We start from the raw sequence: 20,173 nt of genomic DNA, 5'->3' as shown, positions 1-20,173 counted from the left end.
CTTTCCCTCAGACTCTCCTAATGTGAAAGATGCTGCAGGCCTGTAATTACATTCTTGTGGCCTTTCACTGGACTGATTCCACTAACTCTTTCTTGCACCAAGGAGGCGAGTATTGGACACAGTACAGTCAAAAGTATATGGCATTGTGGCACTGTTAGAACAGTCAATTGAAACAGGAGACTGAACTTCTTACCTGTTTTCTGTCTCCAATTCATTCTTCCGTAAGTTTGCATCATCAAGAAGGCTCTGCAACAAGGCAATCTTTTCATTGTCAGAACCTTCTTGGTTCAACTTTAACATCTTGTTCTCATGCTGAAGGCGAATGAGTTTCTCCCTAAACACATAGAATACAATTTTGTAGAAAAACGTATGCCAATATCTATAAAAAGGAAAACAGTTTACCACAGCAGTTGTAAATATATTGTAAAGATCATCTTCACCTAGTTAAGGGAGAGAAGTAAAACAACAATATTCAAACCCCCAAATATAAACCTGATTAAAGGATGTAATTGTAGAAAGCACAACACAAGATAATTGCCTGAGCGCCCCTACTGGATCTCAACAGATTTGTAGGAAGAATGTGGGGAATGCAAAGCTTGGTGCCAAGAGTTAAGGGAGGTTGCCATCTCAGCTGTTACTGAACTGCTGCATGAACCTGGGCAAGTACTGTGTCCAGTTTCGGAGCCTGCTGTAGTGAGTCCAAAGGAGGGCCACAAAGATGAACAGAGGGATGGAGCACCTCTCCTGTGAAGACAGGCTGAATTTTTCAACCTGTAGAAGAGAAGGCTCTGGGTAGCCTTAATAGTAGTCTTCCAGTAACTGAAGGGGGCCTACAGGAAAGCTGGGGAGTGAATTAATACAAAGGTAGGTAACAAGAGGACAAGTGTTACTGGAAGAGAGCAGATTTATATTAGACATCAGCAAGAAAATATTGACTGTGAGGGTGGTGAGACACAGGCACAGGTTGCCCAAGGAAGTTGTGGATGCCCCCTCCCTTGAAGTGTTCAAGGACAGATTAGATGGGGATTTGAGCAATCTGGTCTAGGGGGAGACGTCCCTACCTATGGCAGGGGGGTTGGAACTAGATCACCTTTAAAGTCCCTTCCAACCCAAACCATTCTATAATTAGTTTGGGCAAGTTGAAAACTGCTTTACGTAAGTGACTTGACTTAGCATGAGTAGTTGGAGCAATAAGGCCTTAGGCTGCATTTCTAATTAAACTTCAGCTGAACTCCTGTGATTCAGCCTTAGTTAAACTTCTACTCTACCACCTGGAATAATACTGATAAAAGACACAGACAATGAGATAATTACTCAAAATTATCTTATACAATGGTAAAACAGTTTAATCTAAACTTTAACAGTTCAGTTTCTCCAACTTAACAATTACCCTGTAGAGAAGTAACTGGAGGATAGTGAGGGCAAATCGTCCTGACAAAAAGTGACTGATGGTGAACGGGGACTCTCAGCGGAGGGTAGAACAATCAGAAAGGGAAGATGTAATCACCATGGAAGAAAACTGGATGAACAGTTGCATGCACATCATGTTAACAACACATTTGGTTATTTGTGACATTTAGGGTTCTTTCTCACATAATCACGTGGAAGGTTTATGCAGTAACTCTATACTTCAAGAACACCGATTCAAAATGTTTTGTTGTTTCTGAACAACATTGCTCTTGTAGCAAGAGTAAATCTTGCAGCAGCATAGCCAGAAAAAAACCAAATATTTTATATGATTAGCTTTCTAGAGACCTATTATTTTACCATTGAACAATATGTTTTGATCCATATTGAGCTTTCCAAATATTAAAATACTGTATCAGTGTTGGTAGAGATAAAAGATTTCCTAAAGACCAACTTTTGAAATGTGATGCTCTCAAAACTTGGACCATACTGGCAAAGCTAAACACAGCCTGCAACATCTTAAAACACAATGATTTTCCGCTCTGCCACTGCTGTTCTTCCTTTTAATAGGTTGTAATAATTGCCATGATACAAAATGGAATTTATAATCAATTCTTCCTTTTACAAGTTTAGTAATTTTTTTTTCCTTATGCAACAATAGATTCTTGTTACAAGAGTTTTTTTCTATAAATGTACATAAAAGTTGCAGATATATGAACTCTCTGCAGGAAGAGACAGAATGTGAGCATAAAGAGGTTTTTTGTTTTCCTGTGTTTTTTTGGAGCACAATACAAACTCAAGAGGTCAACTGAATTTTGTCTTAAACAGAACAGCTTCTGTTGTACAGAAATCCGAAACATCAGTCATAGAAACTTTCTAACACTGAAAGGTAACTAGCCTATGGGTAAGTTGTAAATGTTAGTAAACCAAAGCACACATTAGCTTACTTTATTTCAGGAGTAACAATTTCTGCTGCTAAACTGTCTGAAGGCTCTTGGCTTCCCAGAGGCATCAATCCTGGGTTAGGAAAAGCAAAAATTTAGCAAACAGACCAGTAACTTTAAAGATCAGAAGTAACCACTGTTACAGAAGTTTACAGTTTAAGAATAATGCTAGAGAATGAAAAATGACAAAAAGACTACAGCGAGACATGCAAGCTCAATCTCATTTGAAGAATAATTATTATTTCTGTCTTCATTCTGATGAGGTAACTTTGTGGTGGATTTTCTGCTCATTAGCTTATCTAAGAACTTCAGAGCTGTGCAACATTGTACATAGAAATAAATTGCTACATGTGAAACATCATACATGTAAGAAAACTTTGTATTTCTCTTAAGAAAGTTACGTTAATACACAGAAATCAGACATATGTTATAAAAATATCAAACTGGGGAGGAGACTATTTCAGGCAATCAGAAATTTTAATGTTTGGAGTTTTCAAATGCTTACCAAGTTGTGAACAGCTGAAGCAGCAGTTTTTCACCGCTGATCTTAGAGGAGCTTAAATTTACTCTGTGCTAAATGAAAGCACATTCAACACCCTCCAAAAGAGTATTGTAAACTTTAGAAGAGATGCATTTAATCTTCTTACTTGTCCTTTACCTGTTGTGGTGAGTTGACCCTCTTGAGCTTGTACACATCTAAGCTCTTCAATGGTTTCTTTCAGAGAATCTCTTTCTGTTCTTAATCTCTGAATAATTGGAAAGAGAATGAATATCAGCCTTGGGAGTACAAACCCATCTTTAACTGTGCATGAGTTGCCAGAAGACATTGCCTTCAACACTTTGAAAAGAATTTAATGCAACTCCAGAAATTATTTTCAAATGAAGATTACCTCAGTCTATTTCATAACAGAATACACATAAATATGATATATTCCACATGAAAAATGATTTTTTCAGCAGGGTTGCTGCTCTGTCTTACACTTATGGGGGTAGTAATTTCAGGGTATAAACTTATAAAATCAAGATATTAGTGACACAAAGTTCTCGTTTCAGGTAGTAAACAACACTCACTGGGGCCCACTCAGCCATCCTCCTTTTCCCCTTATCAGGGCTGATTCCAAGAGAAAGGAAAGTGAATTAAGAGACCAAAACTTTCCCCCACTGAGAAACCAAGTTTAGCCAGGAGTGAAATGAAAGGCAGACAAGTACACAGTCAACCAACCAAACAAAATGCATTAACTTTATTTTTTTTTTGTCTTCTAATAGTGAAACTGTGAGCAGCATTTCCATATCCCCTTCCTCCTGTTTGCCAGCTGGCCTTCCATTCACCAGTATCTTAGTTACAGAAGAAAAACAGTTGCTTGAGGCAAAGAGAACTGAAGAACAGGACTGGACCATCTTGGGATCTAAATGCACTCTTCAGTAGCATCAGGCTTATACTCACCCAATTTGGCAAAAGTGAGCTTTGGGCAAAAAATGAGAACTTCACGTAGCACTAACTTTTTGTCCAGAAGGTTGCCAAGATTCAAAAATGAAAGGAGAAGATGGCAACTGTGTAAGATCTAGGTTTCAGTTTGCTCCAAAATCACTTCAGTTTGCTCCAAAATACTGTGTCCAGTATTACTAAAAGGTCCAGGACAGACTTCAGCTCTGCATAGGTATGGAGTTGTGTCATCCAACACCTCCTTGCATTTCATCATATTAACAGTTTGATTCAGAGATATTTTATATTTCAGCATAAATGGATCTAGGACTTTGAATCACTTTGGAAAAGAACATTCTGGTGAGGTGTGACAGAGGCTTCTGTTGTATTTCTGAATCCTGCAAGGTGAGCTCTGTTGAAACTGGCAAACTAATCTGAATGAAGTGCACATTCTGTTAGCACTGAAAGTAATTTCACAAACTCCACAGGTGAAAAACTTTTTTACCATAAATGCTACAGAAGAAGAGCCACACAGACAAGTGCTCAAATTCAGCTGCTAAAAGCAAGGATTCTGCAGTCTGCTACAAGTCAGCCAGCAAACTCCAAACTGATTCATCAAATGTCAGAATATTTTCACGTACAGAAAAAGCTCTTGGGCTTCACTTGTAAACCACAGACAAAATCAACCTGTCAAGTTATCTTAGTACTTATTACACACCACATCACAGAGGTAAAATTCCAAGCTACATAGCTGAAGATACCAAACTACCACACTTCACCAGGACATAACAACAAACTGAATTTCGGTAACTGTTTCCAAAATGTAACTGACAACACTACTGTAGCTTGTGATCTGTGGTGGGCAACATTACTGATATGTATGTGACAACAGGGAACAGAAGGAGTAACACAGGTAGTAAATAATTAAATGTTGAGAGACTTCAGCTGTAATCTACTTCTCATCAATACATATCCATTCAAAATAATGTATTAAACAACAGCATCTGCCCCACAAAAATGCTGTTTTCCAGGGGGTAATACAGAAAACTATACAACAATGGCCTGCAATTCAGATCCTTTGTGCATGAAGAAATGGTCCACCAAGCAATGGGTAAGCCACGGACACAAAATTGCCATTGTCAAACATAATAAAAATGGAAAAATAAACTTTAAATAAAGAGCAGAAGAGAAAGCCAAAATCACAGTACGAATACAGCTACTGTGGACATTCCAATCTGAACCGAAGGAGAGATGGAAGTGGTATCAAAGTAATACGTCTACAATTGTTTGAAAATTTAATAAAATATAGAAATCAGAGGCCTATGAACAGAAAATAACAGAAATTTTTCATTTAAATGCTATTTAGGTGTGTGACTGGAAATTACGGAAACAGCTGGACAGGAAATACTACTATTAAGGGAAAAGCCTGCACAGATTCTGACTGATGGGTAAATGGACCTGTACTTAAAACAAGCCTAAGAAATTGCAGACTCAAAGTGCCAGCCTTGGTTTGAGGTAGTCTGAGGCACCTCCATACACATTCCTAATAACCAAGCCAAAATACAGAGGTGAGAAAGAATAGTGTACAAGAGATGTGTGAACAATCCATTTTGGAAAGAGAGGATGGAGCAATTAATTGCAGAATCACTAACAGTAAATGATAGAGAGGAAGGGGATAGACAGGCTTCCATCCTCTGTGTTCTATGTTGGCACTACTAGTTGGATGAACAAAGAGCTGTCATAAAAGGGGAGATCACCACAAATGACATGTCCCCTCTTACACAACTCCTAAGCCTTTTGTTACAGTACTCATAACTCCACAAAGAGAAACATGCTCGTACCTCAAAGAATGCTTTACAAAAAAGCCAACAGGAGTTTAGTTCTAGACTCACACTACAGAAAACCTGTTTTAAAAAGCTTTTCAGAACAGGATAGATTACAATTATCCTGGTGATTACTAACTTTCTCACAGTCAAGGAACAACTTCAGGTCCCAAATATGAAGGTTTTTCCTCTCAAAAATAGGCTGCATATGTTTTTGTACAGTCACTTTATTCCATGCTGTACAGCTTTAAGGTTTAAAAAGGATCTTGTACACAAACATTTGAAAATTTTAAGCAAAAAAAGACTTCCTAATTTAAAAAGCTTACTGTAAATGTCTAACTATAATTACCGTATTACTGTGTTATAAAAGATGCAAAGTTGCTATCGCTACTATAAAAAAAAAATAACACCTTGGCACTTACATCTTTTTCTTTTTGGAGGCTGTCTACTTTTTCTTTCAGTCGTTTGCATTCATAATCTAATTTATCAGCTTTCTTGGATTCTTCAGATAACCTGTTTTGTAGTTCAACTGCCTGTGAGAACAAGAATCAATAATTTGTCTGCAAATATTAGTATTAAAAATAAAATACACAAGACAAAGTTGCCAATTACCATGCACCAGGAGTCATGTTGCAAACAAGTGAAATAGTTGCCTACAGGACATACTAAAAACTGCTTTCACCAGTTTTTTTTGTGTTTCAACAAAATCAACAGCATTCAACAGCATTAGGTCTTAGCACAAGCAAAGGAAGCAAAAACCGTGAAGTATTTTCAGTACATCTAAGAACAAGAATTTAAGTGCAAGTATAGTTTACAGAAAAATAACAATATAGTTCTATGGATCAAAGAGCTTAGGAAAAGCAGAAAAATTTTGCTTTCTGAGAAGCCTAGGAAAAACAAAACTATGAAGAAAGCCAATTAGCTATACCTTTTTTTAACTCTTTTGTTAACTCATAAGCCTCACTCAGAATTCAGCCACCAGTTTGTGAAGTCAGGCAATGTTTCTTAACCTGAGATTTTGCTTATATTTTTTTAACAGACTATTATAAAGATCCAGTCCTAGGCTCATAAACAGTTTACTGCAGAAGGACATACTGCTAACAAAGTCACACATAGATTTTCAGCTACAGATCACTAAAGAGCTTTTAAATTGAAATGGGTACAAATCTGAGTGGAAATATCAGTGAAGTGAGGCAAATTGGTGAAGTCTTGCCCTTTTTAAAACTCTCAGCCTTTACTAACAAAGGCTAATTTCCAGAACATTAGAAAAGTTCATACTGCAGAGAGCATGGAAGCAAGAAAGCTGAATAAAGACTGACCTCCAAACACAAAAGCTTAATGATGGCTCAGCTAAAGACATACAGCTTCTTCTGAAGCTATTAATAAGAAAGCTTTTTCTTAGCTTTTGTTTTACACAGAAAGTAGTTAACTTAAAATTGTGAAGTAAAGCAGTAGCCATACTTTAAGACTGAGTAGTGGTTCTAATTACCTTTGCTTTTCAATGTGTATAGATAGAGCAAAATAACTATCATACCTAAAAATCTGTGTGGTCTTAAGTCTCAGTGAAGGACTTTGCTGTTGTTCTTAAATTAAAGGCTGCAAAAAATGCACAGGTCTGCCATTTCTGAGATCACCAGTTTTAAAGAAAACTGTATCAAAATGTTAGATATGAAAATATTTCATTTCTCAGAGGTGACATCCATTAATGGGACTATCAGAATGACTGTAGGTGTAAAAAAAACCAAACCAATCCAAAGCAGATCATACATGACTGTGCCCCCACTTGCAAAATAGGTATATTTTCATCTCTAATGGAAATAAATGCATAAATGTTTGTAATCACTCATGCTATGGTAATGGTATGCAGAAAAACACAGCAGGAAATAAACTGTCTTGAATCAGGACTTGGGAGTGTATAGAAAGACAAACAGCTACATGGTAATGCAAAAGAATAAAAAGAATAAAAAAATAATGAACCGCCATCACATTTACTGAGCATTATCTGACATGTGGAATGAGTAAAGCAGGAATCTTGCAGCAAAGAAAAGCAAGACATACTAGTAAAATATATCAATGCACAAGCACAAAGGGGCTGAATTAAAATTACAAAAAATAATCCTGGAATCCTGGAATCTTCACATTTCAATTCTTCATGCTGCAATAAAAAGAAACTGCTGGGTGGGGTGAATATTCAGTTTCCTTGCCAGTCACTACAGGAGTTTGAATCAGGCACTTTTAATTGTACTCCTCTGATGGCATCATCATGAGTGGGGCTGGATTATTCACACACCAGAAAATACACATTCCACTACAGGGCACACTAATGCTCAGCAGTGACATAACATCAGAAATTTTATACCTGGCTTAATGGATATAGCACAGATTCCCAGAAATTAATTTTGTGATAGATCATGATTCACAGACAGGTCTCAAAAGGATCCCTGTCTTACAGACACTGAAAGCAAACACGCTGTGTGTCCATTTTGAGACACTGGCTAGGTGCAGAAAACTCACATCTGTCACAATACACCTGAGGTTTATCCCAGTCTCAGCCAGCAGAACAGTTTTGTACAAATCAACAGCTCCTCAGACATTAAATCCTACCCACAGAACACAGGAAATACTGAAGAAAAGGAGGAATACTCTCACAGCAAAAAGTATGGGACTGCCCCTTCTGAAAGTTTTATTGTCAGTGAAATAAGAATGATCAGATGCAGATGGTAAAGTTACACAACTATACCACATCAACTGTTCAAGAGAGTGAAATATTTGTTGCCAATAAACATGATACTACACGTGTATGAAAGGCTATTGCTTTCTACATTTACTCTTCCCTTTGACTGTCTGTTATTTCAACATTTTTCTTGTCCAACTTATCTTTTTTCTGGTGGAATAATTTGGATGACACTTAAAATTAGCACAGAGAGGCTCCAGCTAGATGTCTTAACACCTAAGATGGTCAGATGCAGAAGAGCAACAACGCGTTTTGGATATACATTGCTGCTGGACTGGCAGTGTCATCAGTGGTTGTTCCTGTATTTTTATTCTACTGTAAGCTGAAAAAGGATCCCTGTGATATGACCATTCGATCTTATGAGCAGGCAGAAACATAGAGTAAGCACTACTGCTTTAACACTGGCCCTGTAACAAGAATCCCAGAATGACGTCATATCAATGCAGTGTAGAAGTAGCGAGAAAATTAAGCACATCTTCCACCGTTACAGAAACAGGATCATATGGCACTTTGATAAACAGGGGGATAAACAGATGCCTTTCATTCCAGAGAATGCTTGTGACACACTCTATACTCTGCTGCTTGCATATAAACAACAGGGATTATATGTGTCCTCCACTTTTCATAACTAGTCAAATTCAGACAGAGGACAAACCATGACCTTAAAAAAGGAGGTCACTTAGCCACAGGAATAACTTACCTCAGCTGTGGTGTGTTTCTCAGTGCTGGAAGTGCAAAGTGGATACTTCTTAAAGAAGAGGCTCTAATTCAAGCCCCACTACTGAATATGAATTAGGAACTATTTCAGAAAAAAACCTTAAGATCTGTTAATTTTTTTTAAAATAAAAAAAATACTGCTTATTGGCAAACTAATGTAAACTTGAAAGAATGATAGGAGTTGCAAAAAAAGGAAGATAAAGGTAGTACTTACAAAACATGTTTATCAAAGAGCTGTCTGTTCATCATTTCTTTTTTATCTTGAGGTAGGAGCCATTTTATGAAGAGAAAGTGTTGAACAATACAGAGAACTGTTGCACTGATGATGCTTGTTCTTACCTGTCTCTTGTATGTTTCCAGCTGACTGCGTGCTGCGTTGGCTTTCCGTAGTTCTTCTTCCAGGCTCACAGTATTTTGCATGTACATTGTATTCTTCTCTTCTAAGAGTTTCACTTGCCGTCGCAAATCACCCAGATCTTCCAATTTCTTTTTGTATGACTCTACCTGGCTTTCTAACTTGGCTACTTTATCAGAAGAATGCCTGAAGGGACAGATTTGCATAAAATTTGTACTCTGAAAATTAATGAAATGTCCTGAAGCTTCCTCAGTATTTTGCCTTAATGCAGAAGATGTTCTAAGATACCATGAATAGGACAATAAAGTAATAATCTCCTACTATTACTAATGTTTTCACTTTTAAACTGATTCTCTACCATAACTATTTGTCAACTCAGAGAGTTGCTGACGGAAGCTAGACACTATTACTCTTCCTAATATAGTCTTCTTACCTGCTTCCAATCTTAGAATAATAGAGCACCATCACTCCATTTCCTTTTAACTCTAAATCAATTCCCACTCCTGCATTTTACAAGGGTAAAGAAGAACATTTTCTGCCTTTCAATTTTTTTTAATGATAGCCAGAAATAAAACTGTAAAGATCCATCTCCTGGGCAGCATATGCATGGTGACAGAGAAGTACAGTAACAGCTTTGAAGCCTGACTCCTTTTAAAAAAAAATTAAACAGCAAGCTCCATTCATAACATTTCAGAGTTTTTTCAATCCACCTGGAGCACTGCCAGGACACCAACAGCGCTCACCCCCAACCACCCACACCCCTGGTACTATTACTGTCCCCAGGTTTGTTTAGAACCAACTGATTAGAAAACTCAAATTTCCTATGAAATCTGGAGAATCCTCCAATGAACTAATAATCAGTTTATGGGACACTGGGACAAGGCGGATCTCCTTTATCCCCAGCAAAGTGCAGAGCCTCTCTCTGGGACAAGAAATTAACCTCTGAACCCATGCTGAATTCACATTTTATGGAATTATGCAGCCTGATGGGCTCTTCCCTGATACTAATGACAGGTAAAAAGCTGTTGGTGAATTAGAAAAGGCACTATTAAAATAATCCTTGCTAGACTTGCTAGAAAGAGTGATACAGGCGGGTAGTGGGTAACTGTTCTGAATAATCCATGGCAACACGATGCCACCACTGAAGGACTATACAAAAACAGCTGCCCCACCTATAAATCTCTAGCATAATCAAATCACAACAACTTTGGGTGCTAAAATCCAGTGGAACAGGGAGCTATAACAGAGGTTGTTCATATTAGCATTCAATGATGAACCAGAACTGCCACCCTAAGTGTAAATAATACAAACCCAGGAAAGGGTCTAGATGCCTGATGAGAACAGATGTCCAAATCATGGTGAAGGTGTATAGAGAATACTTGAGAGACTTGTTATGACCATAAGATAGAGTAAGATTGCTAAGGTTACTAATAGTTATTTATTAGGTACCTGATAAATAGCTAATTGACTTGAGCAGAATTTTGTGGTCATCTGAGTACTTAACTGGAGGATTCAAAAGCTGGGATTGAGAAAGTGTTTATATTTACTGTCAAAATTATTTAAACAAAAGCTAACGAAGACTAAGTACACAAATTATATGGATTAAAAGTTAACTTAAAAAAGGGTTAATGAAACAGCATTTACCTGAGTACATCTATTTCATCTTTCAAAGATTGAGCCTCCTCTGCCAACGTAGTAAGTTCTTCTGTTTGTTGTCTCAATTCAGCAATTTCCTTTTCTAGTTCTTCACAGCGTATTCGATAGTCATCTTTGGCAGCTTCTAATCTGTAGAAATGAAGTAAACCAGAAAATATTTTCTTAGCTTTAGCCACAGTTTTTCTCCTCATCATCCTCTCTAAAACACACAAAATGGCCTTCTAGAGCAGTGAAGGAGAACAGCAGCCCAATATGCATACAGAAACCTGTAGAAGCAGATTGACTTTTTTGATGCTCGCAATTTGACATCAGTCTTTCAGTTTACAAGATCCCAAGGTAATGTATGCTCTCAGAAAGACAAATTCAGAGTTTTTTTCTGTCATATTAATTTCTCACAATGGAAGCTCAAGCAGAAATTTTCACCTTTTTTATCTTGGGTCATACAGGGTTTGAAGATGACATCTTTATCTTAAGACTTTGTTCAGCTATACAACCTCTATACAGCCTTTGTTCCTATATAACCTCGACAATATTGACCTCATTGACAAGAAGTGCTAAATGCTGCAAAGGTCTTACAAGGGTAGATTTATTTATTTATTGACTTACTTGCTTACAAAGAACCTGTGCCTGCCCAGTACCTCTGAATAACGAAGTCACACATTCAGTTACCTAGTTAGCATGTAAAGAACTCAGGCCAAAGTTTCTGGAGTGAACTACTTACATACAGTATACACAGGCAAAGCTGCATTAAAATAACAAAGAGAAAATTTGTCAAAGCATTTTGAATTGTTGGAAGAGGACACAACCTGGAACATGAAGACTTACTGTGATTTTGATCAGAAATAAATAAAAACAACCCAGAAAAGAAGATATGAACATATAATCAATCAAGCAATCAATAAAAATCCACTAATTCAAGGAGTCCAGAAACTATCTCCAAAAAAGAATGAAGACAAGAGGTAGTCAATAGGTCATCTAAACTATACAACAAAGATTTGAATTTTGATAGGCTGGAACTGTCAATGGATAGAAAGAGGCAAGACAGGAGAAAAACTGCTATAACACCCTGGGCATCAGTTAATTTGTACTTATGTCCTGTTTATTCAGGTAGAACTGGAGAAGGAACACACACAAATCACCATTAGAAACTACATACCATGAAGACAGGGAAAGGAGATAAAGGAGGTTAGAAGATGAGTCTCACAGGTGAAAAAGGTTTAGAAGGACCTTCAGAACCTGAAACTAGAGTAACAGGCAGTGCAGATTTTGTATGTGGGGAGAAAACCCGTTTAAACAGCAATTGGTATTAGACTCAGGTAGGAGCCATTCCAGCCAATGGAGATGAATAAATACAGATAAAAGGGGATATCAAAGAACTCCATGGTTATGTATAGAAAGAAGAAAACCAAGCACTAGCTGCAGTGAAAGATAAACACTAAACATCTGACAGGAAATGGAAGGGAGAGAGTATGTCTGAACACATAGGAAAGAGAATATGCAAGAAGTGGAAAAAATGATAGAAGAGGCAAAAAGGAAAGTTACCTGGCAGCTGATTTAAGAATTAGAAAAGGGATACCAGAAGAGGACACAAAGAAGAGAAAAACTAGGAAAGAAATAGTATAGTTTCACCCACAAAGGATAGGGAACAAAAATGAAAAGATGATGGTGAAGTGGAACAGCCTTCTTTAGCAGAATAGCTTTACACAGCCTAAAAGCAACAGCCAAAAGGATCAGGAAGGATATTTAAAGAGGAACTGCGTTTCCACGTGTTAAGGAAAGGCAGATAAAGAGCAGAGCTCACTTGCAGATAACTTCCATCTTTTAGACATGAAACAGTTTTTTCCAACTCAGAGAAGTACATGCTTTGCTCTACAATAACACCAACTGTTGTACTGCCTATAGCAAACTTTCAGCTAGGAATTCCTACATCTTAAAAATACAATCAGAACAGTATATATAAAGGAAAGCATGCTACTTTTCATTCATGCTGATTTTTAAAAACATGGGTGAAATTACTATATACAAACAATTTCAAATATCTTCACAGAGAGAGGCAAGTACACAGCATTTCGGCATTAAGAAACTATGTTTTTTTAAGCTGGAACCTGCAAAGTGGTAAATCATAACACGTTACATTATTACTGTGGTTATCACAGAATCATTCAGGTTGAAAAAGACCTTTAAGATCATCAAGTTCAACCTATTCTACCATGTTCACTCCTAAACCATATCCCAAAGCACCACATCTATATGACCTTTAAACACATTCAGGATGGTGACTTAACCACCTCTCTGGGCAGCCTGTTCCAATGCCTGACAACTCATTCAAAGAAAATTTTTTTTCCTTATATCCAGTCTTAACCTCCCCTCGTGTAGTTTTATAACAGCCATTATACTAATTCATAACTGCAAGCAGAACCAGAAGAATAAAAATAATAGCTGTTGCCACCTACAAACAATCTAATCAAGTGTGGCTTTTCTACCTGAATGTTTCCTCTTGGAGTTGTTCTAGTTGTGTTTGCAGCTGCAAATGCCTACGACCTGCAGGGCTATTGGGATCTTCAATAGAATCAGATTGATTTAAACGTTCCATCAAAATCTGGTTCTCAGCGAGTAAGCTGCTTTTCTCCTCCTGGAGGGCTGCAACCTGTTGTGATGAAAGCATAAACTGGAATAACTGAGCTGTCCAGCTACAGAGAGCAACTGGGTTTTTTGTGTGCATAATAAAGCATCCACACAACTCACAAAGGGAAACACACAGGCTTCAATATAACATTTCACCAGAATATACTGTAACATTAATAGGCATTCAATTACTATACAATGTAACTAATGTATTGCAACATTAGAGGAGGACTTCCTACCCAGAAAACGGAACTATTTAACGGTATTTTGCACAAGTATTTGAAGCCATAGTTCTCAAAGGAGATAACTTCATTATAACAAAGTCTGCATACTTTCCTATCAAACAACTAAAACTAGCCCACCACAGTAAAGCTTTTAAAACCGATTTCTAAGAGAAACTATGTTAGTCAATCCCATCGAGTATCCAAGTTTGAGTATCCAAGGGATGGCTGTGCCCTTCCTAGATTATTTTTTTTTCATCAAGTGCTCAAGTGGACCTGAAACATGAACATAGTCCTAAAAATTACTCAGTTTCCACCAATGTTGTGAAAACAGTCTGTACTGAAAAGAAACCAAAGTGCTGCAATTCAAACAACAGCTGAAGCACGGGTTCACGTATTATTAAATAATACAGAATTAACATGCAGGAGAAGAAGGGGAAGAGATGGAATGCCAAGATCAAGTAGGGTTCCAATGGCAATGCCTTTTGAGGCTCCCACTTAACACTCTTGGTGTTTTCTGGGTGAAATATGCTTGATTTACAGTAAGGCTTTGTCTAAATTCACACATAGCTGATAGACTACAGTAACTTCTAATTGGAATTTAGCTCTTAACAGAAGCTTTTACAGCAGAATACCCTTTATTAGTTCTTTCATGTAGGAGTCAAACCACACAGCTCAACCTCTTCTTTCCCAATAAAGAAAACTTCTATTAGTATGAATCAGCTTCGTACCAGCAACATTGCATCAAGATAAGAGAACAACATTCACTCTGCTAACACAGGTAAAGCAAAATTATGGTGTAATTTTAATCTCCCTTTTAAAACTTATGTTTCAATACCATATGTCTTGTTTTCAACTGCCTAAAAATTAACACATCTCTTTCCCACTTCAAAATTAGTATGTACAACATAGCAAACCTACCTGCATATCTAACTCATGACATCTCTGGGCAATTTCTTCTTTTGTTGCTAGTGCTTCATTTAATTCTTCTGTAGTTTTCTTCAGCTACCATAAACAACAAACAGTTATATTTTCATCACTGTCTGTGAAGCATCTTAAAATATCACATGACTGCAAAATTATTTTCACATTTAGGTAACATATTATTTTTTTTTAAACTGCAGCAATTCCAGCCTCATAAATAATAAAAAATCAGGTATAGTTACTGTTTAGTTTGTGTGACAGTAAAAAGTAAAGTTACCTAAAAGTAGTATTTGGTCTTACAAAGATACATTAGAATGATCACATCTAATCCATAAATTAAGTAAAAAGAATCCTGAAGAACTTGGGTCTGAAGAACTCATCAGGTCTGTACACTGAAAAAATTGTCAACACCACTTTTCTTTACAGATGTGAAGACTGCGTAATTTCGGTTTGCAATCTACTTTTCAAATACAGAGAGGACTGGGAAGTGGATTACAGGGAATGGACAGTTAGGGTAAAATTTTTCTAGTCACTGGAAGCTACTCTTACTACACAACAGGAAGACAACTAACACAATGAGGGAGAAGCCTACCCTTTTGAAAAAGGACACTGAATCTTGTAAGCCATTGGAAATACCCAGATACTTCCCTTCAAAGGCTTCATGTTCAAAGATACATATCTTGCAAGTTTTTATATGAATGCAGTTAAGATAACATAAAAAACGTAGCTACAAGAAAATTTGCCTCATAAAACAGGCACATGCATATTATGTTTATACAGATGGCGGTATTTATTATAATGTATGATTCATTTCAGATGGCTTTCACAAACAGCATTTATTATGTCTTACTTTTTCAAGCTTATTTCTCAAGGACCTGTTGACGTTTAAAAAAAAAAATTAATCCATCTGAACTGATCTACTTCTGCAGAGAACGCATGATGGAGGAACACCAGGAACACCACTGTACTATACATCTTTTAAACTAAAACCAAAACAAAACTAAGAAAGTAGGACAGTGGTAGGAAGAGGTTAAGCTAGTATAAAACAAATTTGGTCTGTATATTCTTTAAATATATTAGGTAAGGATTCTCTTTGAACACTTTCCTTACTTATTTTCAGTTCTCAGGACTGGTTTAAGGATTTTTGAATGACATCTGTGGGGTTTTTTTAATCTGGTTTTGGAAGTAGGTCCTGACAAAAATAGTTTTATTCACATGTTACATATTTTTTGGTGCTTCCTCCTCAATACCCAAAGATTCGCATCAGTTTGCAGCTTTGCGTAATATGACATAGAGGTAAACTTCCCCACATGATTTTTTCTATCCTTTACATACACAAAATAGGCAAACTATTATGCAAAAGGACTTGAAACACTGAAACTTAGTTTTTCACTCGTTATTTGACTTTCACAAAGAGAAAAAACAGTCTTCTTAATAAAGCAAAATTTCTGGGCACTGATGTGCTATGAGCGAAGAAAAAGAAACATCTAATCTTAGATACCTGCCGATCAAGGTCAACGTAAGCATCATTTCCAACAGAGACGGGAGACTCTTTACTCATCAACTGCAATTAGATTACAATGGATTAGAAAAAGTAAGGATTTACTTCTATGTTAAAAGCTAAGCTTCACTGAAATACCAAGCTTTTAGGAGCTCCAATCTCACTTAACTCTGAAGTTTTTTATTTCATTTTTTATATCATATATTCAGAAACAATTGCAGAAAGAAATCTTCAGAATTTACAATACCTAGACCACTGTAAAAGCAATTTTATAAAATTTCTTTTTCTTCTGAAAATACACATTCCGTATCTATGATAAAACCAACAGCACACTCAGTGAAGTGTTTTACTTAAGTGGCACTGGAGTGACAATAACTATCAACATACCATGCAAGACCTGCCTTTAATTGTTCTCTCTCAGTGGTTTTTGATCACCTGGAAGTTCACATCAATATATTTACTTAGTGAAAACTGGGGACATATCTAGCTGAGCTAATTGTGCAAAACAGAGATGATAAAAATTCCTGTTCTGGAGTTGACTGTAATTTGAAAATTTTAAAGGAAAGTCTATGGAGAGTATTCCTGATATGAATATTACAATTCCTTGTATACTAACCTATTTTATTGCAGGAATGGCTGGCAGTGATTTTAAACTAGAAAATGTAACTTTCAGTGATGACATTTTAAAACAAAAACAAAAGGAAAGAAAAAAACAAACAAAAAAGTGATGTTCTTATTAAAAGATACAAAGCTGGTAAGAAAGTAAGTTTTCATTCACTAACCCACTAAAGAGCTACACAGATAGTTAAAAGTTACATCAAGTATAATAGAAGTTGGAGCCCAGAACCCCCCTCCCACCCACCTCCAGCAAAAATGAACAGTCTTCCAAATAAGAAATTTGTACCTAACTCAAAAGGCAGCATTACAGAGCCACATTGATTGTTTCTGTCATCCTGCCTAAACACAAAATGTTTTACAAGTTTCCCAGTGACACAGTTCATGGAAGTTAAAATCAAAAAGGCCCTATCCTAACTAAAATCAGGATAAGATTTCTTTCCTAAGGCCTCCTGTATAGCCTGGTTCCTCTGTCCAGAGACTGGACTTCTGTTATTTCTTCCAGAAACCAGTGCTTTTGCATTACTTTTCATTAGCAAAGCTCCTTGGATACACAGCAGAGCACTTTGATTTCTTCTTCATCGTTCTTGTTTATACCACTATATATAAATGAAAATCTCTGTTTGACATTCAGATAACTGAAATATTTATACACTTATATTTCTCTCCCTTTCCCCATGTCCTTAATTGGGATTTAGCAGTGTATTACATGCTTAAATTCACCTACGTGTCCTCAACAGTCCTCTTTGGATCTTAACAATGTTAATTGCTAACTGCTAAATTCCTACCATTTTGTCTACGTTTACAATGACAAAATACTCAGAAATTAAGCATGCCACAAATCCCAGGTTCTTTGTAACAGGAATTAGAAAGTTCCTAGCCTCAGAGGTGTCCCCTGACAAAAGAAGTCATGTGTCTTTTTCATTACCATACATGGTGGCATTACAAATGTGCATTTAATTCAGAGCTATGTTTTCCAAGCTGATGATCGTTTTGCCATTCAAAACTAGAATTTCCAATTCCTCTCTGCTCAGAAATGTTCATACACATTCTATCACAGAACACTGTTTGCAACTCATACACTAGGTGAGTTCTACCCATTAAGCCAGTACTTTTCAACCGGCAGGTCCCTGGCTGCTTGCAGCCTGCACAGGTGTACAACAGTATTTCCCTGATGGTCACCACACTGTTCTGGCTCCAGCACAACTTCCTCTTTGAAAACCCAGCTTAACAGGCTTGCCGAAGGCTCACTGCCTATAAGAGAAACATAAGAGGCTGCACAACCCACTAGAGGCCACTGTGGTGTCGCTGCTCTCTGTGGATTACAATAAAGGAAGCAATCCGAGGACAATAATACAATCCCTTTATTCTTCAATGGGTTTTCGCCACCTCTCCCAAAACTTTCTATCCTTGAGAACCCGCAGCAGCAATGCCCAGCAAAGGTGGACATTAGCTGGAGAAGGATTATGCGGCACATACATGATGTGGGTGTAGCATAAACCTTAAACAGAATCTCTGAATTTAACTCTGCTGAGTGCCTCAGGAATGTCATGGAAACTGTGCATGAGGCACTGATGGCAAGAGCCACATACAGATGATATGCAGATGACTAACTCAATGCAACGATAAGGATCTTGCAATCTTGTGGCCTGTGATACAGTGGAGATGTTAAAGAAGAAATCGAAGGTTTTGTGCTGTGTCCAGAAGCATAACCAGACAAGCAAGAGGAGTGAGATTTCCAGATTACTCACAATTAATACATGAATCCAATTTCTGATCATCAGTTAACAATAACCCAAAGTTAAGAAGAAAAGTGAAAAAGAGAGTTTTCAGGCTGAAGGGGTGACTCCATCTTTTTCCTACACATTGAGGAGGTGTATGTAAGCAAACGTCTTAACTGTCCCTCTGCTTCTGTATTGTTTCTACTCAGTTTCTCCCTGTTTAACAGCAAAAACTTTACTGTAAACAGCACATCCAAAAGGGTGCAACTCCATCCACCTATTTAAACTTCTCCTTCTTTAACAAGATTTCCTGAAAAATTCAAGAAAAGTTTTATTTAATGTTTACAGATTTAGTATTCCATACAGAAACGTATGTCAATTCAAAACACACACTATACTTTTCAGCCACCTAAAAAACGTAACAGACTTGTTATTAACTAGTTCAGTTTTTATCAATCAGCATTCTTTGATACTACAGAAGTTCAGAGCTCCAAAATGCTCAATTTCATAAGTTACCTGTGCTAATCTGATTGTACTACCAGGTTCTTATTCTCTACATATTTCCTTTACTTAGAAGCTCACATTTGAATACCTAAAATACTAATGTAATTTTAGTGCTTCACATGCAGCCTGTAATATTAGAACACATGGACGTATGGGTGACTTTCAACGCTTCTAAGTCTGGAGTGGAAAACTTTATTTCACTCGTATTTTAATTGTCTGACTCAACAGAAAAAAAAAAAAAACTGAAGTAAGTAGCCTCAATATCCCTCCACAGCTGCAAGTCTTCTTTTCTCAGGAGCAAAAAGGTCTACCTTCACAGTTCTGCAGCAATGAGACTGGCTTTCAGCTTCAAACTCACAATTTAGCTTCTGTGTTATCATCTGTTTTCACAAGCACCTTTAATGGATTATGACGTACAGAGATCTTACAAGTCAATTAATTATAAAAAGGGAAATAAAAACACTGCTGGCAAAATGAACTGCATTAGGCCTCTACAGTAGGAGTCAACTTAAAAGCTTCCCACAGTGAAAAAGCAAGCAACTAGCATTTACTTCCTTGTTCTTTTTCCGGTTTATTTTCTATATTTAGAATGAAGACTTGAAGTCACGCTAGTATTTGTTCAAATAATCAAACTGTCACTTAAGATCAAGAAAGCTTATTCTATGACCTATCTAGAGGTCAGGCTGGATTTAAAATGGTACAATAACCTGGGTAACAGGACAACTTTTGGAATTATTTTTCTTGTTTTATGAGAAGCAGTTGTCATTCTCTGTTAATCCTTTACACCTATGCTTTTTCATGCTTGTAACTTTGATATGATGTCTTACAAAATACTTGTAGGTCTGCTAATTTTGTATTATTAAAACCTTCACTCTTAAACTGCTTTTCTTGTGAAATGCAAATAAGTTGTGTTGTCATGGACACAAAGATTGGGGAAAGGGTAAAACTGTAATAAAATCTGCATGCATAAATAAACTGAATTATGAATGCTTTTCCCCCCTAC

The 20,173-nt window shown here is 36.9% G+C and overlaps 1 protein-coding gene across 1 annotated transcript in view; it reads right to left on the bottom strand.

The window, feature by feature from the left end:
- The window catches only part of HOOK3 (hook microtubule-tethering protein 3), a 68,524-nt gene that overhangs the window by 13,373 nt on the left and 34,978 nt on the right, over positions 1-20,173 (bottom strand). The window contains exons 7-15 of the mRNA XM_010000475.1: positions 16,331-16,393; positions 14,827-14,910; positions 13,543-13,706; positions 11,048-11,188; positions 9,388-9,589; positions 6,020-6,130; positions 3,010-3,097; positions 2,355-2,424; positions 194-334 (exon numbers count right to left, since the gene is read on the bottom strand). Coding sequence (XP_009998777.1) covers positions 194-334; positions 2,355-2,424; positions 3,010-3,097; positions 6,020-6,130; positions 9,388-9,589; positions 11,048-11,188; positions 13,543-13,706; positions 14,827-14,910; positions 16,331-16,393 — 1,064 coding nt within the window. The remainder of the gene's footprint in view (positions 1-193; positions 335-2,354; positions 2,425-3,009; positions 3,098-6,019; positions 6,131-9,387; positions 9,590-11,047; positions 11,189-13,542; positions 13,707-14,826; positions 14,911-16,330; positions 16,394-20,173) is intronic.

This window comes from Chaetura pelagica, unplaced genomic scaffold (assembly GCF_000747805.2).
Source record: "Chaetura pelagica isolate M959 unplaced genomic scaffold, ChaPel_1.0 scaffold16, whole genome shotgun sequence".
Lineage (NCBI taxonomy): Eukaryota > Metazoa > Chordata > Aves > Apodiformes > Apodidae > Chaetura > Chaetura pelagica.
This window is presented reverse-complemented; position numbering and strand designations above follow the sequence as displayed.